Raw genomic sequence first — 27,303 nt, 5'->3', positions numbered from 1 at the left:
ATTCCTTTTGGTTTTGGGACTCTTTTTTGCACCTGTCATATCTCATCTAATCAGAAGCGACGTTACAAACGGCGACGCCATTTTTTCCTTTATGGGCTGGAAATCTTGGAAAGGACTACGCAAACCAATTTTAGAATTTGAAGTATTGTAGACAGTTGTTTCTTTCCTAGGATTAAATTTGATTGACACTTTAAATCTTGTGAGACTTTTACCAGAAGATATTCTTGACAGGAACGACAACTCTGTGTAAGATAGGCCTTGTAGGAATCGAACGCACCTTTTCACAGAGGAAAAACAACAATGGCGGCGACTGGTGTCCTGCCGTTTGTTCGGGGAGTTGATTTTTCCCGAAATGACTTTCATGTAAGTAAATAGAGACGATGCACTACATATAGCTTTAAAATCAGAGTTCTTATTTATTATGCTTTAGTTTCCTTTGTGAAATATGTGTTATTTAAACGCCAATTGGTCTTCATTCCTTTGGCAAAAAACACTTGCCAAAAACAGCGGAAGTCATAATTTAAATGTCACTGTATGGATTTTTTGCTACATTGGGTAGGGGGCCGGGGCTTTGAATTCGGACAAAGCTGAAAAATTGACAAAAATAAAACAAAATGTGAAGATATTTCCGCTGAAACCGATGACTCAGAGGTTTAAATTTCGGGATAACGGAACAAAAAAAGTTGACAAACCAATTCAAAATGTGAAGATATCCGAGTTAAGCTAAATCATGAAGAACTGTAATCCAATAATATTAGATCTCGATATTGAGAAACTTCTGTTAGACACGACGTAATGATCAAAAGTGTCTCGTCGTGCTATACCTCTAACATTGTTGGAGTAGAAGAACTGATGATGACTTTCTATCCCCATTGGTATTGATAAAATATATAACCTGTAAGCTTTTAGAAGCAAATGCACAGCCATCGATAGGTTTCCCTAGATATGTAGCTAATAGTACAAGTAGACACGTGCACCTGGCTAATAGAAGAGCTAAATCATAAATAAACATGTGTCCATAAATCCGACCAGTGATCCACCACAACACATAACATCGATACAACAACACCAGGCGACAGGAGAACAAGAGGTGCAGACAGACTAAATCAAATGTTATAAAAAAAAACCTATACAAATACTCATTCTTCCCTCGCACCATATCATTGACTGGAATTCTTTACTAGCATCCCTAGCACAGGAGCCTGTGCTGGACTCGTTCATGTCTGCGCTGGCTAAATACAATGTCCCATAACATACTCGGTCTGTTTTTATCTATATATTAAAAAAAGGTATTGATGCCACCTCCTAGGGACAAATGTGCTCAAACCTTTGAGCCTATACCTTAATTTAAAAGAAGAAGAAAAAAAATTGTTCATTATTAGGCTGCATTGTAGATAATCAGGTTCAATGCTTTTGAAAAAAATTTCAAGGGAATTTGACTTTTAGTTCTGCTAAATAACTATTTTATTGAAGTTAAACTGGAGGTCCTATATATAGCTAAGGCCAGATTTGGGTTTTTCAAAACCAATTTATCAAACACATCTTGTGTCTGGTCTGGTGTTTGGACTAGCTTAAAATTGGCTAAAGAATAATGTTTGAATACATTTCATTTTGTTAAATTAACAGGGTCATGATGGGGATTCCTTTCCATGCCAAGTTGCTGATATGTCTGGATTAAGATGGCTGCGTTTGAACAAAACAAATCTGAAACAGATGCCAGAAGAAATAAGCAAACTGAAAAAGCTTGTAAGTGAAAATCAACTCTTGTCATTGATTGATAATAACACTGTGTTTTGATTGTCTGTGAAGTACTAACTTTAAATAAAGGTACACATGCTGAGCAATGTGTTTATATGACATTGAGAAGTTTTTTGTTTTTGGGTTGTTGTTTTTTTTACATTTTTTTAATAAATCTTTTACATATACTGATCATGAACTCTTTGAGTATTTTTGCTTCTTTCATTTGAAAACAATGGCCTATGTGTCCTGCATATACTTGGACAAACTCTTCTACAACTGTATTATATTACTTCATATGCATTTGAAAATGATATATTTTCCTTTTAGGACAATTTATAATTCTTTGATTGATCACATTGATCACTCAATCAATTGTGAATATAACTTAACAGTATTTTAAAATACTTCAAAGAACCATGATTTAATGTATTTTGCCATTGATAAGTATTGATGTCTTTCATTATTCAAAACCCTCTAATCTTTGATTTTGAACTCAAATTTCATTGAACTTGCTACAAATTTAACTAGACCATAATTTTATTTGACTCTGTAAATAATCTTTGTTTTAGGAGCATTTAACAATTATGCATAATGAGCTTGAGGGGTTAGGAGACAGTGTGGGGTCCCTGCCAGCACTCCGCACACTCAACTGTCGACACAATGAGCTTAAAGATGATGGCATTCCGGGGAAAATTTTCCACCATGAGGACCTGTCAGTTGTGGTAAGCCACCATCACCTTTACAAGATATTGATCATAATAATAACAAACAGAATCTTTTTAGATATCATCTGCTGGAAAACGGTCAACAAAATGTATAATACTATCAATGCAAGACATTTTGACATCATACATAAGCTGATTTGAAGACTTAATACATCTTATTTTACTTTTAAATTTTGGAGAAAATGTATTTATACCCCCATAGCTGATACTTAACCCCTGAGATTTATCTCCCTTGATTTTCTTTGTGACTCCATTCACTGAAATGAATTACTCATTGTTTGTATAGAATTATAACATGAAATACTGTTATAACTGATTATTTCTCTGAGTCTATATGTATACTTTATGTAATGTGCTTTTAGATTAATATGACCCTTGTCTAACTGTCTAATCTGGAACCCTGTTTATCCTGATAATATGTTCTTTCTTGATTAATAGTAACAATTCCTAATATTTAAGGATTAACGTGAATAGATCTTTTATGTTATGGAGATATAACACAAAAATCTGAGTGTACTCTAAATAAACCGCGAAGCAATAAACCCCGAAGCGGTTTATGATGAGAGTACACTAAGATTTTTGTGTTATATCTCCATAACATGAAAAAATCTATTAAAATTAATCCATATAATTCAATTTACTAAAGATAATATCTTCAATATTCAAAACTCATTTTGGGACTCTTTTGTATATGAAATCATTATGCCATCATCTCAGCCAATCAGAAGCAACGTTACAAACAGCGATGCCATTTTTTCCTTTATGGGCTGATAAAGTTAATTTTTAAGCCAATGAAAATGCTCGTAACAAGCAAAATTGAATTATTGTAATTCAAACCTGTATTAATTAAACAAGAAACCTGGCTATGCCATCCAAATGTGCTGCGCCTATCATATATGTACAATGATGTTACATTGTATCACCAAATGTATTGATACTAAAATTTCATTTCATTGTAGGACCTTAGTCATAACAAATTAGTAGAGGTGCCTCCAGAACTAGAAAACGCCACCAATGTTATTGTACTCAACCTAAGTCACAATCAGTAAGTATAATTATCTCCCTTTTATTGTATTCAACTATTTATTCAACCTCATGAAATTTCCTGTGAATGTATTCAACCTCATCATGATAATTCCCGTGATCATATATAGGGATTGGATTTCGTTTTTATGTTAACCATGCTTGTACGGAGCAATTCCTCTAAGAATATATTCTATGGGGTGCGTTAGCGCCCCATATTGAATATATTCTTAGAGGAATTGCTCCATACAAGCATGATTAACATAAAAACGAAATCCAATCCCTATATTTACACTCTCACGACTTTTTATTTATATTTTATGCAATAAAATCGTCATTTGAAAGTGACGTAATTATTCAATAAAAGTCGGTCAAAAGTGGGAGGAGCTTACTTATTTGAACAGCGAATGGTGACGCTTCACGTAAGATAGAATTATTCATCCGCGACGACGAAAAAGTTCAATATTTTAGTGTAAAATAAACATGACAAACAAAGTAAATTTCAGAGATAATTTTATTTAATCAGATCAGAACTTTAAATATATATTCAATTTTGCTAAAAGTTAATATATAGCGTAATAACATAAAGAATTTGTGCATGGCACATGTGTGAACTCGGTGACTGTTATTGTGCAGCGAGGCGAAGCTGACGCACGCTTACACACTTTAGTTTGCCGAAGTTGGCAAAACACCGATTTTCAAGTAGCTCAATGTGTTTGAGATGTCGTCTGACTTGACGGTATTACATCCTTGGGAGCCATGTGATTATATAATCTACACTTAGATCCATATCGCCATCGATAGATGAAACAAATTCACTTGTGTTCGATGGATACAATGTATTTGTGGTGACGCGGAACTGTCAACACGTGGATTATTAGCGGTGCATGTTTTATAATACACATGATTAAATACTCAAAGAACAAAGACGAGAGGATATGTTTATAACTGACCTCTATCAGAGGGTCTCACACCCATCCACCCCAAAGGCTCGATCGTAGGACGAACATAGGCACAGAGGTAATGTTTACATTTGACACCCATCATTTTTAACAAAAAATGACTTGTATGGTGACTGTTTTTGATCATTTTGATATCTGTTTCCTTTACAGGATTGAAATGATTCCAAACCAGCTGTTTATCAATCTGACTGACATTTTCTTTCTCGACCTCAGCAATAATTTATTCGGTAAGTGTCATGGTAATGTTTCTTTCTATTACAGTAATGGCTACAGCAAGTGTAACTTAATTACTGAAGGCAATGACAATACTTAAAGAAATAACTTTTGTTTACTTGTAAATTTTACAGGTTTTACTTGAAGGTGGATGAAAGTTGTAAAATTCTCTATACCTGGCATACTCTAGCTATTAGTAGGACACAAAACAAAATTAACTAAAGATATGATTGATTTGGTTTGGTTTGTCTAGTGTTATGTCCTATTAACAGCCGGGATTATGTATGTGATTAAAGAAAAAAGATCTGTATGTGTTCATTTTCCCATTGTAAATAACCTTCGTATTTCCTTATGGTAGTCATTGATGTAGAAATATTATCTTTTCACAGAGACGTTGCCGCCGCAGATGAGACGATTAACAAATCTCCAGACTCTGATTCTGAATAATAACCCTCTAGTCCACGCCCAGCTCAGGTGAGACAATATGAACAAGGTAATTACACCTTTTCTATTTAGAATTAAAGACATCCAGGTATGATCTTCAGTATTGTTTGAGATCATTATTCTAAGGGGTTGAGATATTATTTGCTGTTTTATTGACAAGACTGACTTGAAAAAAAAGTTGTGCCTACACCTTTAATTGCAAATGGAAATAATTATTAATTTTGAAAATAAATCACCAAAGTGATTTTCTTAATATTTAAGAAATTGTGTTTAAAATCAGATAAACTATATGGACTAAATTTTAAATTATTCACCCCTTAAGACACATTTGGACCATACTAGTTCAAAGAATTGAAGAATCCATTATAAAATTTCAGGGGTGAATTGATTAATATATTTACAACACCATGATATCATTGTGTATACTCTAAAGATTATGGTATTGAAAGATCAATGAAACCAAATGTTCTCAGTTTGATGTATTATAATGTATATGGCTTTTATTGTTAGAAATGATTTATTTTGTTATATATAAACACAATGACATTGTATACATCTCTATCAGCAGTATTCAAGTCTCAGGACACAAACAAATTTCAGGAAATTGAGGGGCACTTCATGAGACAAAATTTATTTAGAACTTTGACATAATTATGGCACAAAGTAAGTCACAAAAAAAATGTGAAAGAAATATTAAATAAAAACCTATGGTATAATATTTTCAGTCTACATTATAAATATAGATTTAAATTCAAAGTGTTTGAAATCTTAGGGTCAAAAAGAAGGAAAGGGGGGTTATAGGTACAATGTGCTTATTAGGTCAAATATGGTATTTACATTCTGACTTCCTGTTTTGTGTATTACAGGCAGTTACCAGCTTTACTGTCCCTCCAAACCTTACACATGAGGGACACACAGAGAACCTTAGCCAACTTTCCATCAGGCCTTGACACACTCACACACCTGCAGGGTAAGACCCACACCATCAAAAGGAATCTGTTTCAGGACATAATCTTTAAGCTTTAGTTGTCATGGTAACCATTAATTGGTGAATTAGGCAAATTTGAAAATTTTGTCATATTTTGCCCGTTTTTGGATAGTTTTTGACTAAGAAACAGTAGAGGGCAATCTTGAAGGAACTCAGTATTTATTAAGAAAATGTAGGGATTTCAGATACGTCTTCATTTTTCGCCCAAACATATGGGCTTCTTCAGGACAATTTTTCATGAAATTTCTTACCCCTGAAGTACTAAAAATGTGGGCCCTTTTTAATTGTTATTTGTGACATCACATGATATTAAACACTTGTGACATCATACAATTATGTCACCGGATATTTGACTGATAAACAACTCCAACAGTTCATCATGGATTCTTAGATTACAGTCCTTTTCCTTAATTAAGAGTTCCTATTGTATTATTGAATATTCATTTCTTAATTAGCCCATGAATTATCTTAATATAAGATACAATAGAAAAAAGATACAAAACAATATCAACAATATATATGGCATTGTTGGATGGTAAATCATAATTTATGCCTGTTTAGGATGGTTGTCATAGCAAATGCAGCTGCAATGATACATATCTATCATACCTATTGTATCAGAGATGTATTCAATATTTAAAAGTCAACAATTTAATTACATGTACTAAATAATATAACAGGTTTGAAAATTTGACTGATTTAGGGGCCAAAAAGGGCACAAACCATGCATAGTTCTTTAAGGAGGTGTTTTGTTATTTGTATAATGAACACTAGAGATATAAGAATTAAACTTTACCAATTGTCACATTAGGACATGAGTGCCTCCAACCCCTTTCATATAGATGATTTAGGAATAACTCATGAAAGATTCTATATTCATGTTTTTGTAGACGTTGATCTTTCTTGCAATGACTTGCCGCGAGTACCAGAGACACTGTACAAAGTTAGTTCCCTAAAACGTTTGAACCTGAGTGGGAATCAGATCACAGAGCTTTCTCTTGTCATTGGTGAGTTAATGTACTGTAGTTTGGCATAACTGTAAATAATTTAGTGTTAATCTTGGTTTAGTTTTTATTTTACTTCATTCACTTAGTAATTAATATTTTAGTGGTTACCATATTATACATATAATTGATTTCGACATTATACATGTATTTCATTTCGATGGTAAGTCAATTTTAGTGGCATAATTAGATGTTAGAACTGATCTTATTTAGCAATAATCTCAATAGTGATGTTTTTTCCCCTAGTCTCATTGATCAGGGACTTCATGTAATTATTAATGCACTGTAGTGGTAAATTGAAAGCAGACATGAAAGTGACTTCTGCATGATGCTAATATTTGAATGAATCAAATATCTTTTAAATATATATGGTGTAAGTTTAATTTTTCAAAAAGTACCACTCTAACAGACTATTCAAATTATTAATTTAAATTACTTTGTATTTGCAGACACCTGGGTGAATTTAGAGACTCTGAACTTGTCTCGTAACAAACTGACAGCTCTACCGGTAAGTACTCTCATCCTGATATAGACACTGCTGGTGGATTACAAGTACTGGCGGTAGGACAGTGGTTTTTCTCGAGTAACTCTGGTTTTCTTCTAGCTGCAATATTATAGCTCAAAAGACTTTTAGACAGATAATGGTGTCGTCTTTAGAGCTACAATTGGTGCCTATTACTGCTAATGGAGCAAAGAAATGACCGTGCAAAACACTATTAAAATGTCTGTATGCATTTTATCTTACTTGTTTGATATCACTTACATATTAGACAATAAAACTGAACCGTATAAAATATCACATTCACAGTGAGACATTATTTTTTTTCACATATACAAATTTTCTAGCAATTATGAATTTGACGTCTTATGAGTGGTAAAGTAGATATTTAGAATGGTCGTTATGTTTCTTTTGGACAAAGATAATATATAAATGCATGTATTCGCTTAAAATAATTGGAAACCTACAACAAAGTAAAGAAAACTGTGCCCGAGTGATTTTCTGAGGCAGTGCTCCACTACAACATATAGGGACCATTTCGTACCCGGCCGAAAGGTATAGTAGGCCGGGTACATATATTCATTCTAGCTTTCTTCCACGTCCTTATCCTTAAATGACTGTTAACAGGATGTAAAACAAAATAAACTAAAACCATGTGTTGACATTTAATCATAATAACTGTTTGCTTTTAGTCATCCCTCCACAAGCTGGCTTCTCTGAGGAAACTGTACCTGAATTCGAACCTGTTAGACTTTGAGGGAATTCCTGCTAATATTGGGAAGCTGCATAACCTAGAGATATTCAGTGCTACTAACAATCAGCTAGAGATGATCCCAGAGGGACTGTGCAGGTAATAATCAGTTTCTATCAATGTATCAAACAGCTGTTCAGAGCCTCCATATTAGACTTGTATTAATGTATCGTATTGGCAGACTTATTTACTTGTTCCTGTTAAACAGCCTTTATAAAAACCAGTTTGCATTTTAGTTTTGTTTAAATGTCAATTTGTACATTTAAAATATAATAGAACTAATGCATGTACTACATGATACCCATTGGTAGAAAATTCCACTTGTTTGTCAGTTTGACTATCATATTAAAAATATATATATATATATATTGTTAACTTTCCTTGCGTATTTGCTTTAGATGTGGGAAGCTAAAACGTCTCCTTCTGAATGGGAATAAGCTGATCACCTTACCTGATATACTCCATCTTCTACCTGAGTTAGAGGTAAGGATTCAGGGAATCATAAAACATCGTACTTAATGGTCTACAGGTAAGGATTCAGGGAATCATAAAACATCGTACTTAATGGTCTACAGGTAAGGATTCAGGGAATCATAAAACATTGTACTTAATGGTCTACAGGTAAGGATTCAGGGAATCATAAAACATCGTTCTTAATGGTCTACAGGTAAGGATTCAGGGAATCATAAATTATCGTACTTAATGGTCTACAGGTAAGGATTCAGGGAATCATAAAACATCGTACTTAATGGTCTACAGGTAAGGATTCAGGGAATCATAAAACATCGTACTTAATGGTCTACAGGTAAGGATTCAGGGAATCATAAAACATCGTACTTAATGGTCTACAGGTAAGGATTCAGGGAATCATAAAACAATAGTCTACACACTCCATGATGCATGGTGATACTGTAAATCAACTTAATTTTACGTTTTCATGCCTAAATATTTTATTGCAGCTATTTAATTTTGCGATTTAGAGTCTTAAGGTTCTATCTATGCCTAACACCTTTTTTAAACTTTAGTTTACTTTTGCGATTTCTACTCTATTTCTTATATATACAAAATTTAATGGTTTGTTAGTTTACAGTGAATTCCAACCATCATTCATTATTTATAGAGTTGTTGACATTTATACTTTCACCATAATTAAACCATAACTTGAATAAACATGAACAGAATTTAATGAAGTTTGTTATTCAAATGTATGTCAATTAGACCTTGCATCTTATTTGTAATTTGACTTTTTAAAATGTTGTTTACAGACGTATAGCCCATATATTCATAGTGCAATTGGGCCTTGACATTAGTTTTAACCTTTCAATATAGCAAATTTGCTTCTGTGCTTAATTTTTCTCTGCTAAGTCATGATTTCATTTCCTTGATTTTGTGTCATGTCCATGTATGAAAAAAACCCTATAATATACAAATTTTGTATTTTGATTGCCAGACTCTGGATGTACGAGACAACCCAGGACTGATAATGCCACCCAAACCCGCCGAGTTACGGAAAAACCTCGAGTTTTACAACATAGATTTCTCCCTGAATAACCAACTCCGTCTGGCTGGTGCTCCAACTGCTCCCTCGGCAGATCAGTCACCCCGTAAGTAACGGTATTGAACAACAGTATGCAACTTAATTCTGTGTGACTTCAGTGTTACTCTAGATCTGGTTCCAGCAATCCAGCAAAAACTTGTAATTTCTATCATAAGATCAGCCTACTATTTACTAATTCTATAACAGTTGTCCTCAAATAAATGTGCCATAATAACAGCGTACATTCTGTTACATCATCATGACCGTAAATGGAAAAGTTTTCAAAAATTTGCGTTAGACTCTAACTTGATCTTTACTGTTCAAAGACAACTTATGTGCTGTATGGCCTTCTGTCTAATGAAGTCATTGAAATGGTACAGATTACACTTTTCTTGATTGTGTGAAAACCTTTGCAAACTATGATTCTTTTAACATGAAGAAGTTATTAAAAACCAACTGATTATGGGTTTTTAAATACACTTCATACAGGCCAAATATGGAAAGTGATGCTTGTTAATTGAAAGGTTTTTTCTCAGTTTTGAATTATAAGGTGTGATTATTTTTGCTAATACAGAACAGAAAGACCCTGTAGCACGAAAGTTAAGACTGAGGAAAAGACGAGATGGCCAGCAGGAGAGTGAAAAAGTTCTCAAGGTAATAAAACTGTGGTACCATCAGTTGAATACATAGGATATATTTAGTACATAAGTTGGACTGTGGCAGAAATATGTTATTAACTATTAGCAAGGGTATGTGTTTTCTGTTAATGGTGGGGTAATTTCAGTCTTAAAACAAATTTGTCAAATTTTCTGTACAGTAGTTCATCTAATTATTGGAGTTGTTTCACACAGGGTATGAGGGACGTAGCGAAGGACAAAGCAGAAGGGGGTGATTCTGCAGAAAACCAAGAACAGAAAGAACCACTCAAGTAAGTCTGGGTACACTAGGACCAGCCACAGTTCATCAAACATTCTGTACTGCATTTGACACAGTAAGCGTCCCATACCTATAAGCACCCCTGCCCCTTTTTGAAGCCTCGATTCCACTTTCCTCAAATAAAATGCAGACTGAAAATATAAAAGCTGCACAGGAACATTTATGTCTCGCTGTCTAGCAGCCATTTCTATTTACAAACAAAAATGCTTAAAATTTTACTGCTGCTCAGGTTTTTAGCACATTTTACTATCTTAGAAATAGTGAAGGAGTTTTATGTTATAGAATTTGTTGATATGAATCATGTCGTTAATATGATGAATTGCAACAAAAAGAAAACCTACAAATACATGAATGTGATTTTGTTGAGTTGTTTAAAATGGTTGTTTAAAATGAGATTTTGTTACAGACCCAAGCGCTGGGACGAACATTTAACTAGACCACAATTGAACTACAGTGAAATATTTGATGAAGATGTCGGACAAATACCAGGTAAATCTTAATTTTCTCCTCCTCGTCCTCAACTTGCCACCATTTAAAATGTAATCTTCTCTTATGAATTAAAATCCAAATAACCATATATCCCATGTGCGAGATGAACTGAAGTGCTTTTCAATTTACTGTGTAGTTAAAATAAAGCTATTGTAATCATATTACATTGACATAATATTCTGATAGATTTCGATGCGCATCAATATGCATTAAAATGAAATTTTTCAGAATTGTAGGATAAACATATTTCATGTGTTAAATTAAGGATTGATCTTTATTTAGCACTCCAATAAATGAATACTTTTGCAAACTGATTTGGTATTATATACACAGTCAGAATGAAGATCAAGTCTTATATTTACTTCACTGTTTTAGTTTTAGACAGGAGAAAGCTAGAAACTACAGTTGCCATGGTTACTAGATTAAATAGATTGCATATATGTTTATGTATAACACAATCAGATTTTACAAAGCAGAAGACAAGAAAGATGGAAATATTTCAAATTGGAGTCATTAACTTTTGTCATTATGAATTTCCTTTATAATTTGGAAAAGTGTAGTTTAAACTAGACAGTTTTGTTTGTCTGTTACAGGTATCCAATGTTGGGAGATAGAAAACTTTGTCCCCAATCCACTGGAGGAAGGTAACAATCAGTGTTTTGTAGTGTTGATACTTTCTTCTATTAGTTGAAATGTCAAACTGTATAGTTCTTAAAATTCACAGGTGTAAAATTTTGTGATATACCGTTTGGAACTTAATTGCAGATGTTTATTTTCGCTAATAAATTTGTAGCCTTTACAAGCGTAAAACATACAATTGATTGTAATGTGTAAGGTACGATGATTATGAAATCTGCGAATTTGGATGAACCAGTGAATTTAGCGAAATTACTGCTTTTAAGTTTTTAACGATGATTTCATATCTTTAATTCTGTTATGTTTAGTTCTGATTGGGAAATTCTATGAGGCGGATTGCTACATCATCCTGAAGACATATATAGATGACTCCAACAGCATCGACTGGAAGATTTGGTATTGGATAGGTGAACACTGCACTGTGAGTAGATATTACCATACTAGATCCAATAAGCCCCCCTTCCAGGGCTCTTTATTATCGAGAATACTGAGGGACGTTTAATGGGAACAAATCTAGACCTTTAACGTCCTTTTACAAGACAAGCCACACATCATTTTGCAAAAAAAAATAAAATGAAGAAACTATTTGGTATTCATATTCTCAGTCTGCATTAAATTTAAAAAAAAAAATTAATTGGTGGTAAGAAATATTGAGACCAGGAAAAAGGGGAGGGACACTTATCAGAACAGGGCACTTATTGAGTCTAATGCAATAAGCTTAGATAATACTATTGGTATTTAAATGTTGATTTAAAGCTCCTCTATCCTTACTTATGAAGTTTAAATGGAGATGTTGCCAGTCCCCTAATATATACACAAAACAACTCCTGTGACGTATTATCATCTGCTATTATACATCATTATTTACAGCTGGATAAGAAGGCCTGTGCTGCTATACATGCTGTGAATCTGAGGAACCTTCTGGGGGCTGAATGTCGCTGTATCCGCGAGGAGATGAGTGACGAGTCAGATGAATTCCTGGACCTGTTTGATAATGGTGTGTCATACATAGAAGGCGGCAGAACCTCCAGTGGGTTCTACAGTGTGGAGAATGTTGTAAGTATTGTTACAAAACACTTCATGTTTAGTTTGGTATCTTCATACCTTATCTATCATTTTTTCAAGTTTTTTGTTCAGTCAAACGTAAACTTACTTGGAATTATTTTTGATTTGTACAATTAGTAATGATAGAGGAACTTCTATTTCAGGAATATGAGACAAAGTTATACCGTGCGACTGGAGTACAGACCGTGTTCATGGAGAGGGTAGGTAGAAGTAGAACTCTAACTTAATTGCAAAAATCCTATGATTATGTAAGTTTGTATACAAAGGAATGTATGATTATATTTATGATAATGTAAATGCTTATGTTTCAGTGCTTACCTGAGTTGGTATTCATAGAATATGTGATTACACATGTCTATATATGTATAAAGGACCATCAAAGAACAAGTGGTCTTTATAAGCAGGTGGTCACTATACAGAGGTAGTTGCTATGAAAAGTTTCACTGTTTGTTTCATTATTTACCTGAGTTAACATCCATCCAATATATGATTATTTTTCAGTGTTTACCTGAGTTCATGTCCCTGGACAGCAGATTTGTGTTCATGTTGGATATTGGTCTCCACATCTACATCTGGGTGGGAAAGACGTCCAAAGCTGTCACGAAAACAAAAACAAGGTAAGGAATATAAAGAATATCAAAAAAGTTCCACACATACCCCAATTTATAATCCCAATTTGTCAAGTTTTATAACATAGAATTACATTTTACTTTATTGAGATCACTTGGTACAAAGAACAAAGTTGGGCTTATTCCATATTGCAGTTTTTAGTCAATCATGAACACAATTGACTTGTTGTTCATAACAGCTCATCGAAATTTAGTCAAATTTAACTGATAACACCACTTTGGATTAAAAACATACAACTGATTGGACCGACACCCTAGGTGCTATAGGGATAGGACAAATGGTGTTGAGCTGGCAATACTCATAGAAATGCATTTTTCTCAAAAACTAAATACATGGTTATATGTGATCCATATTGTTCATATTTGGCAGAAGTTCAAAATTGTATTAATGGTTTGTCTGGTCCGTCCAGAGGCCAAAGGCAAAAAAAGGTCAATTTTGCTATATCATCTCTGAAACTTATCTAAATGGATACTACTCATATTTGACCAGTAGCATCTCAATGGGATGAAGATTTAAAATTGAATGTTGACCATTATGTCAAGAACATTGAATGGTCAAAGACTTCGGAGTTACTCAAAAGTTGTGGACAAGAGTAGATTAATCTTTTATTAATGGGAGAATAATACAACTGATTACGCAGACCACATGTTGAACCATGTAACACTGATATTCAATCGAGACTAAAACTGACAGCTACTTTTATCATTTAAGTTTTATGTCTTTTACAGACTTATAGCAGAGAAAATTAATAAAAATGAAAGAAAAGGAAAAGCAGAAATTCACATGGAAACACAAAGCAAAGAATCAGTAGCTTTCTGGCGAAGTCTAGGGGGACCGCCACAGATGCCTATAGCGGTAAGTACAAATCTCAGGGTTAATAAAATCGCCAGAAAGTTTTAGCTGACCAACAAAATTGTCCCTATAGGCAAATGGAAGCTTTTGCTTCTTTTGGCATATTATTGGGATTAATAATATAATAGCAGAATGATTATCCATAGGAAAACCAGTTTGATGATACCATGTGAAATTTAAAATATTATCCTTTTTTGTTTAAGTGTAGAAATTCCCTAATATTTTGAAATTATCTAATTATGGAAGTTAAGAGAAAACATAAGCTGACACCTCAAAATTTGAGTTGTTTTCTTTCGTTAAAGGCTGCCTCCCTGTTACCAGTAGAGTACCTCCCGAGGATGTACAAGGTTGGACTTGGTATGGGCTATTTGGAGCTGCCACAAGGTAAACACATCAAAATGGCTCAAAATATAGAGCCTTGATATCAACTACACATGTACAAATTACCATTACACAACATGACCCACGATAATCTGGACACGGATAGTCCAGAAAACTCACAATTTGGACCGAATTATCAAGGAATGAATTTGGTTATTGACTAAAGTACATGAAATATGGCAGACTGAAAAATTCACAATTCGGATGGTTTGGGCTTGAGACACAAGTGTTTGAATAGTCGAGGGTCCACTTTATGTAATTCAATATAGATAAAATTGTTAATCAAATACCCTGTTTTGGATAGCTAATGGTTTACCAGACTGTTGGGGTATTGTATACATGTTAAATTTTACAGGTAGAAAATTTCGCTTTTTCCTCTTGGCACTAATCAACAGAGGAAAATGTCTGTGTACTGTAAAAACTTGTGTAAAATGCGCGTTTTTTCTGTGCAAAAATAAAATCTGAAGTTGGGGGTGCGCAAGTTACATTGATTGAGGGGGGTTAAAAATTTTGTGGGGAAAAAATCTGTCCATTTTGAGGGACTGACGATCTATGAATGTTGAGGTACCGCTCTGTTTATGGTAGTCTTTTATATAATAAAAGCTATTGATGATTGTAAAAACAATGCCTCATCTACTACGGATGATTATCTAAGGCTAATTAAAGTGTTAAGTTATGACCACGATGTCTTGATTTCCATTTGACCCGAGAATTCAATGGCGGCTGACTGAGAGCATAGCTTCTACCAACAGCAAGAGATATATACCCTTGACACCTAGTATAATTGGACGGCCACAACCAGTGACTTTGGCCGGGTCGATCTAGTTTACCTGTAATTTTTTAGGGGAGAGAGAGTGTGTGTGTATGATACACAAACATATCAGTCAGCCACCTGTGATCATGAGTGACTGGCTAGCTGAGCTGTGAATGAATGGCTAGTTAGCTTAACGATCTATATATATCATCAACAATGCTTCTGTATCTACTTAAAAAGAAAGATTTTCTTCTTCAAATTGCATTAACACTCACTTGAGTAAAGTACTATTGTGTCTTTATTTAGATATTTTAATGAATCTTCATATTTCTAGTAAAATATTGCTCCTTACGTAGGGACCCGTCTGGATGTGGGACGTGTACAAAAAGTCAAGTGTGCAAAAAGTCAAAACGTGGGATTTATAAGATGCCTTAACTGACATATATATTTAGGATTTTCTATAAGTGGTTTGCAATTTTATTACTGCAGAACTAACAAGCTACAAGGTTAGTGACATTTTTAGCCGTACTGTTATATATAATTAGCCATCTGCTTGGATCAGGTACCGTAGCGAGTTCACTCACAATGTTATTATTGCAAGCCAACGTATTTGCTATTTGATTGCTCTTTAAAGTTTGTTAATTATCAGAAATACACTAATTACTTGTCACAATTTATGATAACTATTCATGTGCAATATCTCAAGAAATTGACATGTGCACGGAGTACGGCGGACCGCCGATGTTTTGGACATGTACAAGACATTTCGCAGACAGTTTCAGGTTACGATGGCCAATAAAAGAAAACGAACACAATGCAATTTTATTATATTATTTCTGATAAATACGGCATTTGATTGTGCAAGTTGTCAAGCATTTATATTGTTTTGTTTTGCATTGATATTGGCACTTTTATACATCGTTTTTGTGGCTCCCTGGACATTGTTTTCACCAAAGAATTTGATGCGCAAAATATACAGATAGTAGAGTTTTTTCGCAAAATACACTGGTGCATAAGTTACATGAGTTTTTACGGTATTCGTCAATAAAAGTTACTATATAGTATTTGATTGCTGTTTGTAGCTCAGTGTTGGAAATAGCAGACAAGTCTTCTTTTAAATAGCTCTGCTGTCATTTGATTTAATTATTGCTATTAACTTCTGGTTTTTAGTCGAAATTCCTAAAGGGAAGCTGGTTCAAACCCTGCTGCAGTCTAAATGTGTGTACATACTGGACTGTAAGACAGACCTGTTTGTTTGGTAAGTATTTAACTAATTTAGACATTTTGTACATCATATGGTCGTACATTTGTCCTTCGATTATATATCTTCATGGAGCAAAAGAAGACCCATAGTAACAATTTTAGGCACCAATGTATACTTACTGGCCCTGAAACATGTAATTAATTTGGTCCGTCTTGATCCAAATACCAGAGGTCAGAATTGCCCTTTTGAATATGCCATGGTAACTTTCTTTCTGCAATGATATGTCACTTTTGCTCTATATATCTCATTGGGGTTTAGGAAATCAAATAGATTTGTCATTTATATAGTGATTGTCCTTAAAATTATTGTAAAAATGCATACTTATTTCAGTATTTCGAGCATTTAGTATATTGTATACATATTTTGCTATTTACATTTTGCTTATCTAAAATGTACTATAACCTTTCAGGATTGGTAAAAAGTCGACACGGCTGATCAGGGCGGCAGCTCTGAAGCTCTCCCAGGAACTAAATGTGATGTTGGTCCGTCCTGACTACTGCAGTGTGACTAGGTGTTTAGAAGGGTACGCTACTCTGATCTCATTCCAGATATATAGTTTACGTCCCCACCATGAAATGATGGAGTATATAGTGTTACCCATCAATGTCCATTCGGTCTCTATATGCCAATCCTGTGGTGCTTTGATATGTGGAGCTTACTGACATTTGTCTACATGATCTTCAATGTTGCTAGAAAGTTTGAAACAAGTTTCTTAAAATTTCATATGAACTGAACACTAGTGACATATACAAAATACTACTGGTATATGAGCTTATTTCTGTTTCTGACTTAGAATTGTTTCAAGAAATCAGAGCAAGGTTATTATTTGGCATATTGTATATATCATGACAATAGAATCTTTATTTATTAATTAGACTAATATATAATACATTATATTTTGAAGTTATTATATGTTACACAAGCTAATGAAATAACTGTGGTTGTATTTGACAGGACTGAACCACAAGTGTTTAAGACTAAGTTTGTAGGTTGGGACGATGTCATACCTGTTGACTACACCAGGACAGCCGAGTCAATGGACCGTAGAGGGCATGACATCAAGGTAAATAACAATAATGACTTGTGATACAACTTAAATTAAACCTGGGACAGAATTTAACCCATTCACCCCTTGAATGATATAATGGACTGTTCCAGTCATTGAACTGGAAGATTCCAAACAGGTCTTCCACCCATCTGTTGTTAGAGTCTAAATATGTATTCCTGTTTACCTCCAACCTATGTATGTATTGGTATCAAATATTTCTCCATAATTTGTGTTCATCAAACTTTGTATATATCATTATCTTGAAGATTATTATGGAACGAGACAAGTTAAAGACGGACCTGTCAGCGCTCTTCATGCCAAGGCAACCTACCATGACTCTCGATGAGGCTGTAAGTTATTTTATACATTGGTAAAACACTATATATTAATATATATTGGTTATATGCTTTCCTGGCTACTCAGGTTCATATTTTGTATACAGCAAAGGCAAGTAAAAACGATTTAGAACTTTTTTTGGAATTATTAATCAAAGATTGCCTTCATTGTAATAATCGTAATGACACGTTCCAAATTGAATGAAAATTTCAGAAAATATAAAACTATTGTTTTGTAGGATCAGCTAACTACTGAATGGAATGAAGACCTTGATGGAATGGAGGCGTTTGTACTGGAGGGCAAGAAGTTTGTTCGACTGCCCGACGAGGAATTGGGTAAGTGAAACAAGAGCTATGAAGTTAAAGCTGTAGTGTTAAAAGCTGATTATGTATGTGAGTGAAAGTTATGTCAAAATGTACAAGGAGTTGCAAAACCTTTACAGGATAACTGTTTGTGTTATTCTTGTTCTGTGGAGAATATCTTTAAAAGGTTAACAAGGATATTTTGGCTAATCAAACATTTTTCAGTCAGTTTGTTTCACAGAGGTTCTAGGCAAGGTTTTAATTTAAGATATTATAAGAAAATATTCATCATGATTAGGTATGTTTTACATTACTGGTTTTTTATATATTAATAGAGTACAATTTGTGTGTATGATTACAGGGATATTCCATACGGAGGACTGTTATGTGTTCCTGTGTCGGTACTGGGTACCCCTGGAGAAGGACGAGGATGAGGAAGACGATGATGAGGATGATGACGACGACCAAGAAGATGACTACAAATGTGTGGTATACTTCTGGCAAGGTCGTGACACCTCCAACATGGGCTGGCTCACCTTCACTTTCAGGTATGTCTGACCTTCACCCTTAAGTACATTTGTCCTTCACCCGTAAGTTTGTCAGACCTTCATCTCCAGATATGTCTGACCTTCACCCTTAGGTATGTCTGACCTTCATCTTGAGGTACATCTATCACTGAGAGATTTTGAAGTTGGTTTAAACACTCCATATGACTGTGTAATGCTAGATTTTATCTCTTATTGGCTGAGTGATTGAAGTGTTTGACATATTATGCTACTAGCCCTCCACCTCTGGGTTTCAAGTTCGAATCCCACATGGGGTAGGTGCTGAGCACTGACTAGGTTGGTGGTTATATTCTGGGTTCTGTAGCTTTCCTCCGCCATCTAAACCTGATTGATCCTTAACTGACCCTGGCTGTTTGATTATTGAATGATTGGGATTTGATGATAATCTTATGTCTTTTTCGTGTGGACTGATGCAAGAACAATATCATTTTGTTTACAGCTTGCAGAAAAAGTTTGAAACGCTGTTTAAGGATCGACTAGAGGTTGTACGCACTCATCAGCAGCAAGAAAACCTCAAATTCCTATCTCACTTCAAACGTCAGTTCATCATTAGACAGGGCAAGAGGAAAGTGGGAGGAGGCGAGGTCAAGAAGACTGATATTGAATTCTTCCATCTACGCGCCAACGGCAGTCCTATAGCTACGAGGTGTATACAGGTAATATGTGATGAATAATATTTTAAATTCAATTTTTTAAACGTTTGATTTAGGCACCATTATGATATTGTTTGTGTATATAACTTAAAATTTGACCAAAGTTTCCCTGACGGTTTATTGTATGATAAATAGAACAGGGAAAAATTAAAGATGCTCCACCGCTGACGAATAGTATTTTTTCACTATAAAAAACAGGATCAGACGATTAGGTATTTTTCTTCAGTTACAAAAGTTACTTACTTCACACCATTACCACCACTGAAAAGTTTGAGCTTCTAATCTTACTTCAAGATAAAAATATTAGAAATAATTAATTGCATCCCGAAAAAAATCCATGGCACTATGTTCTATATAGAATGAAGTTCTGACTGCGCTTGCACCAAAAGCAAAATGAATTATTTTATATATATTTTGTGTTAATTAGACATATGTATACACCATTAAACACCAATTGTTGTTCAAATGATGAGTATCATTTAGGGTCTGTTGGCGGTGGAGCATCTTTAATACAATCTACCGAAATAATTATGTAACATTTAAGAAATTATTTTTTAACTACATCTCAGTGTAATTGATTTACAAATAAGGTAAAAGAATACATAATGCTTTTTGTAGTAAAGGACATTGTGAAGAGACCTTTATGCTGACATACAGAGAACCCTAGATAATCTGGATAATGAAAACTCACAATCCAGATTGAAATATCAGGAATAAATTTTATCATTGACTAATTAAACGAAATTTGGCAGTCTATAAAAATCACAACCCTCCAGATGGTTTAAGTTGGGGATGCAAGTGTTTGGATTGTCGAGGGTCCACTGTATTTCAATAAATTGGTGAACATACCTGACTTTTATTCATTTATGTTGTAGATAAAACCGGATGCTTCCTATCTTAACTCTTTCTTTTGGTAAGTATTTCACTAATCAGTGTCTATTCTTATCCTACCGATCAGGTCCTAAATACTGTGAATGTTAGAATCTGAAGTTTTGTCTGAATAGGCAAAGTTTAACTATTACTTAGAACACAAATGTAATGTATTCACAAAGCTTTTACATCAACAATCCTGTCTAGTAGATTCTGATTTTCTCTCTCAAATATGTAGCCATATTCTGATATCTCAACAGACTTAATTGAATATATTTGCGTGAAAAATATTTTGCTAAATTAACATGCAAATAATTTGAGTCGTGATAATTTTCGGGTTGTTGATCCAGTGAAAATTATTTACATGTAAACAATTTGGACTTTTTGAATATAGATTTGTGCTGTGATATATTTGTGAAGATTTTATGAAAGTGTGATTATAATATTTCATGCCACATTTGCAGCTACATCCTGATGGTGCCATTCGACAGTGAAGATCTGATGGGTGTGGTGTATGTTTGGATCGGCAGCAGAGCAGAACACGAAGAGGCGACGTTGGCCGAGAAAATAGCCTACAAAATGTATAAGGTACTCAATATATGTGGTATTGCAAATTTTGCAAGCAAAGTAAATTTGTGAAAGTTGATTTCTACGAATTTATATCTTATCTGACATGCATCCGTAGATATTTCAATTGGATTTTCACATCCATGAGACCCAGAGAAGTCTATTTCCACAAACTTGTTTTGAAAGGGAAATCGCAAAATTAGGTAGCCAAAAAAAAGGTAATATTACAAGCAGAGGTATCAAATATTATGTGACTATAAGTCCTTAAGATTGTTAAGTTGTAGTAGTTAAGATTTGCATGATATATCCATGTATGTTTAAAGGGACAATTCACTAACGCCAATTCTTTTACATAACCAAGAAGCAAAATATGGCATAAATGTATTGTTCTTCATTTCTTATGAAACATATAACATAAGATATTAACGAATTCCTCGTCATTGTTTAGTATTTTAATTGATACCGTTGTAATTACAAATCGTTGATCAATACGATTAAGCAGGTACAATATGTACTCTGTACCAATATCCGAGCCAAAGTCACGCACATTAAACAAATGAACTACATAACCACTGTGGAGGTGATATAATGATTTTTTAGGCAAGATAATTCACCTAATAAGGTAAACACACTTCTGTCAGAGCGATTTGAGCTGTTCTAGACAAAAGTAGCATTACTCTACGAGCAAGGGACTGGGTTCGGCATACAACATATTCGACCACAATGTGTAATGGCGGACAGCGAGTGAGTTTGAACATTTCACACGCATTTCACCACCATGGGATTTTATGACATATCACAGTAAAACCGACTGATCTAATTTCCATTAGAACTGGGGGTTTTCCGATATATATACAAATTTTAATGTTCTCGTAGAATGAATTGTCCCTTTAAATTGGAGTAAAACACAATTATAATAAGCCTGTGGTGACCAACATAATTACATCATTGTAAGCACAGTTCGTTATACAGTATACACTTATTACAGACATCTTATTGAAACAGTATACACTTATTACAGACATCTTATGGAAACTTTGACAGGGGAATGAGAAATACTACGATATAACCACAAATATGATGCTAGCATGTTTTACTGTACCTAAACTGTATACAATTTGGTTATGTTGATGTTTAGGATAACTACACAATACAGATGATCAGCGAGGGAGAAGAACCGACCAATTTCTTCTGGGTCGGCATCGGAGGCAAGAAACCACACGAAACCGTAAGTCACTTAATTTTCTGTAAAATTTACTCACTATCTTGATTAATACAATATATCTAGTGTATATGTACAATATCTAAGTAAGCCATCATTGGCTGAACATACCTTACATTTGATGAAAATATAACTTTATGAAATGTTTTTTGCAATGCACAATGTTTTACACTTAAAAAACGATAAATTGATCTCAAAGTTAAGATCACTTACACTAAAATTATTAGGTATCAATGCTTTCTGAACCATTCTTTTTGAAAGTGCATCTTGAATGAAATCAGTGTTAATGAATATTTTGTTTACTTTATCTCTTTATGTAGAATTGCAATCTGTGTTTAGAACTCACTTTAGTTGTAAACAGTTATACCTCTTATAGTAGATATAACATGTTCTTTTCACTTTATAGGAGGCCAAATTTATGCAGCATGCTCGTCTGTTCAGATGTTCAAATGAGAAGGGCTTCTTTACTGTATCTGAAAAATGTGCTGATTTCTGTCAGGTAAACTTGTTTTTGTGTTTGAAATAAAAATATTTTTTATTAGTTGAAAACGGCATTTAGAGTAAAGTTTGGCTGTTAACAAGCATGTAGATTAGGTGATGTCTCTCTAACCCCTTTCGACCTTCTAAAAAATCTCTGATTTAATGAGAGTTTGATATATTATGCTGATAATGTCTTTACTGTAATATCATTTTAAACATATTTATTTGTTTATATAATCGTGGTTATAAAAATCGCAACCACTAAAACAAAAATTTTTTCTACACAACAGTTCATGTTATAGTAGTACAATGTTATGATGCCAGTTGTGACCTTTATCCAAAGGTCAGAGGTCACAAAGGTTCATTCGAAAGTTTAAAAACTATAGGCTGTACATGAGAAGGTGACTACGCTTATCATAGACATATTGAAAAATACCAGTAGTGTTCTGTCTTCCTTGTAACAGAACTACTAGTGTCTGTATTCTGTTTTAGGATGATCTTGCTGACGATGATGTGATGATCCTTGACAATGGAGAAAACGTCTTCCTCTGGGTCGGCAAGAAAACTAGCGATGTGGAGATTAAACTGGCATTTAAGAGTGCACAGGTAACAATAAATTCAATGTCAGGTGTTTTAACAAATTTATTATTGATATTGGTGTGTCTGAAATAGTCGTGAAATGACCTATCAAAATTCCTCCATAGATTCTGTTTGGTATCTATGTTATACATAAGACTAAGACTGATTACATACTACATTTAAAGTTCAATTTTGTAGGTGAGGCATTTATATGTCTTGCAGACATTTCTATTTTAAGATGTACATGTATTTGATTTTATAATTTTTTATACAGTTTATCATCAATAAAAAAGATGCTTATTGCAGTTATAAAATCGCCATTTGATGTCCATTTCTAAGACGGCTCTTTTCACAGTTATATACATAATGCTGCCTGGTCTTTTGTCTGATGAATATGACAGAATACACACCATATTAGTAATCAAAACACTGCATAAAATTGTTCACTGTTTTGTAACAGATAGTTTTTCTTGTGTTGTAGGTTTACATCCAGCATATGAGAAACAAACAGCCCAACAAGCCACGTAAACTGTTGCTGTCCATGAAGTACAAGGAGCTGAGGAAGTTTACCAGATGTTTCCATGGCTGGGGAAAATACAAACAAGTTTTGGAGTAGTTTCTGACAGTAATGATCAGTTAGTGGGAGTCACAAAGCCTTCTATACACAGGGGAATGTCTATTTCACAAGGTGAAATGTATATTTAAATTTTTGGAAAAGTCCATTTCAACGACTTAAATTGCAAAATTTTGAAATCCAGTCGAACTCACTTTGAAGTCAGTTGTAGTCACAAAGTCATCTCTACATGGTGAAAAGGTGAAACACCTATTTCACATGGAGTAACATTAAGTTCACACTGTGAAACCACTATTTTGTGTAGTGGAACGTCTATTTCAACTATTTGAATGACAAAACCTTTTACGTCAAACTTTCTTGCCGTCAGCAGGAATGTGAGTTATCACTTAATTGACTTTGAAAATTCTTTGTGGTAAGTTTTTTCAGTACAAGTCTTCAAAGTTGCACTATAGATAAGCAAGATTCAGATGTAGTGTTTATTTCTAATTGTGAAAGGAACACGGAATTATGTTATCAGAGCATCATCAAAATGTTTAAAGAATTGGTAGTGGCGTCGTTAGTCGTAGACTTCCATACTTGATGTATATGTTGGCTGAATGTTGCTCCCAGCTGTAACTGGACGCTGTCTTAGTGCAATACGGTTTGATCTGCTGTACGAGTGTGTGTGTTGAAATGTCTGTGATACATGGAATGTTTTTTATTCTGCTATATCTGTTAGTACTAGAATGTTACAAAGTCTATCATATGTCTCCCCCTCAACTATACAAATAATCTTATCTTGTTATTTATCATGGAATATAGAAAGTTACTGGTTTGCGAAACTTTTCTTTTGCCACACAAGTTCTTTATAGATCTATTTGTGATTAGGCTAAACACTCTTGTATGGTCATCATAATCTATTATGTAGTAATGTTTTGAATGAATGTGTGCAGAATATCTTTGTAAAATTTTAAAGGCCCACTACCTTTCCGGAGCAAAATTTAAAGGTTTCTTAAAAACATTAATAACAAAAGAAAATATATATCGATGGCTTAAGATGAGGTTGCAACACCAAACATATGCACGATTTCCTGTCTAATATACGATAACAGTGGAGATTCATTTTGCTGTTTTGTCGTCTGGCGCAGTGATAGTCAACTACCGTGCGGCATTTTGGACGACGGCGGGAAACATAAAACGACCGGCGTTATGAAAATTAACATTTTATTTATTCTAATTAAACAGTTCTGAAGGTGTTCTAGTAAACATATAGTTAATAACTTCTGCGACTCTACAAAATTATTGATCTCGTTTTACATTCCTATTTTAAAAATTAAAAGTCGTTTTGGAAAGGTAGTGGCCCTTTAAAGGAATTTTGGAGTTTGCTATGTGATATGAAATTTACTTGACTGTTTATTATATCATATATTGGGCAGTTAAATAAAGTTGACCATCGTAATTTTAAAATCTGTTAATTAATTAATAATTAATTTGATATATCAAGTAATCAAACTCAACCATTACATAGTGCATACTTTCATTGACTCTTACATATACAATTTATATGTAATTTTATAATGACATATATTTCAATCTAAAGACATACATTGAACGATATTTTATCTCATATCTTATATCTACCTAATTTGCTTATTAAAGATAGTTTTCGTTTGTCTCTTGCTAGGGTATAATGTCATGATATGAAAAGCACCTTTAGTTGGTCTAACAAAATATTTCTGTTACATTTTTTCCAGTACCAATACACCAATTTCATCAAATTGTAAGTTTTTTATTATGTGGCAAAACATATCTGAATTTGTAGTCATTTCATGATGCCATGTGGTGTACGTTAAAATTTGTCAAAAAATTGTTAAATCAGGGCTTTGGAATACTTTAAAATATTCAATTGATTCATTAGAATTTCGCATGAAATAAACACTCATTTAAGATACTAAACTATGATGAATCATAGACACAAATTATTGTTTGAGTGGTATTTGAGACTTGATTTATATTCTTTGAAATGAAACATTTTCAGGAGTAGACTAGGAAGTTTTAGTACATTCATAGATAGTCCATGTCAAAACTTGCCAGAAATTCACATTTTATACTTAATTGGTACCAGTAAATGAACAAGTTTGATACAATTATCTGTTGATCAGTGTGTGAAGAAATTTAGATCTCCAGAAAAATTAACTAATATTTTTGTGTGTGTCTTTAACAAAATTAGTTAAGTATGACCTAAATATTATTACTTTTCTCAGACTGTCTCTTATACTATTTACTGATGGAACTTTTTAATTGCGTCATGGGTTTGTATTGTGCTATGTAATAGATATATCTGAATCTCGTGTGATTTTCTTAGATAAAGACGTCTTTACAAATTATGTTCCAAATTAATTCAAAAATCCATATCCTTTTTAAACACATCTTTGATGATTTCTTTATGAATCGACAGTGAAAAAAATTCTAATCTGATAGACTTCAAACAATCTGTTAAGAAAATCAACGGAGAGCTATTTAGTTATCATCTTATCTGACCAATGTTACATGTGCTTCAAATTTCATCAGCAGCATTAATGTGTCTCGTGTAATAGGAGAGACAGGTGTTCAACATTATGTGTCTCATGTAATAGGAGAGGCAGGTGTTCAACATTATGTGCCTCATGTAATAGGAGAGGCAGGTGTTCAACATTATGTGTCTCGTGTAATAGGAGAGACAGGTGTTCAACATTGTGTGTCTCGTGTAATAGAAGAGACAGGTGTTCAACATTATGTGTCTCGTGTAATAGGAGAGACAGGTGTTCAATAGTATGTGTCTCGTGTAATAGGAGAGACAGGTGTTTAACATTATGTCTCCTGTAATGGATAGACAGTGTTTCCAAGTAAAAAGAGAGTGGCTGTTTATAATCACGCGATTTAGTCTCATTACCAATATGTTGTTAATCATGATAGATAATATTGAAAGCTAATTAATTACCATTGTTATAAGAATTCCATAACTTTTATACAATAAATTATAAAAAATAATATTTTAAATCTTTTGTTGTTTATTAAACATTCCATGGTCACTAGTCCTACACCATCAGATTATCACCATGATTATATTCTATTGTCTTTTCATAAATTACCATTTCTCTATTTCCTGCACTTGTTACTGAAATTATTTAAAGTTTATCTAGACCAGGTTTGGTTTAGTTTAATATACTCTTAACAGCCAGGGTCATTTAAGGA

At 33.7% G+C, this 27,303-nt stretch overlaps 1 protein-coding gene across 1 annotated transcript; it reads left to right on the top strand.

Annotated features, from left to right (window-relative positions):
• The first annotated feature begins 288 nt into the window (after positions 1–288).
• LOC138323542 (protein flightless-1 homolog) lies at positions 289–27,099 on the top strand. The gene is made up of 35 exons (XM_069268213.1): positions 289–363; positions 1,627–1,746; positions 2,310–2,462; positions 3,425–3,510; positions 4,601–4,677; positions 5,053–5,137; positions 5,974–6,077; positions 6,986–7,102; positions 7,549–7,607; positions 8,291–8,448; positions 8,748–8,832; positions 9,800–9,953; positions 10,461–10,540; positions 10,738–10,814; positions 11,229–11,311; positions 11,905–11,955; positions 12,256–12,368; positions 12,818–13,003; positions 13,156–13,212; positions 13,514–13,629; positions 14,371–14,497; positions 14,797–14,878; positions 16,800–16,887; positions 17,303–17,416; positions 17,848–17,956; positions 18,208–18,291; positions 18,516–18,612; positions 18,941–19,127; positions 19,585–19,801; positions 20,674–20,711; positions 21,133–21,256; positions 22,374–22,463; positions 22,864–22,956; positions 23,430–23,543; positions 23,998–27,099. The coding sequence occupies exons 1-35, from the start codon at positions 301–303 to the stop codon at positions 24,130–24,132; spliced, it is 3,723 nt and encodes a 1,240-aa protein (XP_069124314.1). The 5' UTR covers positions 289–300; the 3' UTR covers positions 24,133–27,099.
• The last annotated feature ends 204 nt before the right edge of the window (positions 27,100–27,303 follow it).

This window comes from Argopecten irradians, chromosome 5 (genome assembly GCF_041381155.1).
Source record: "Argopecten irradians isolate NY chromosome 5, Ai_NY, whole genome shotgun sequence".
NCBI classification, from domain to species: Eukaryota; Metazoa; Mollusca; class Bivalvia; order Pectinida; family Pectinidae; genus Argopecten; species Argopecten irradians.
The sequence above is the reverse complement of the archived record's forward strand: the minus strand, read 5'-3'. Positions and strand labels throughout refer to the sequence as shown.

Coding starts and splice junctions, on each gene's coding strand:
- LOC138323542 (XM_069268213.1), top strand. CDS start 301: ATGGCGGCGACTGGTGTCCTGCCGTTTGTTCGGGGAGTTGATTTTTCC. Junction 10,815..11,228: donor GAACAGAAAGAACCACTCAA/GTAAGTCTGGGT, acceptor ATTTTGTTACAG/ACCCAAGCGCTGGGACGAAC. Junction 22,464..22,863: donor GCAAGAAACCACACGAAACC/GTAAGTCACTTA, acceptor TTCACTTTATAG/GAGGCCAAATTTATGCAGCA.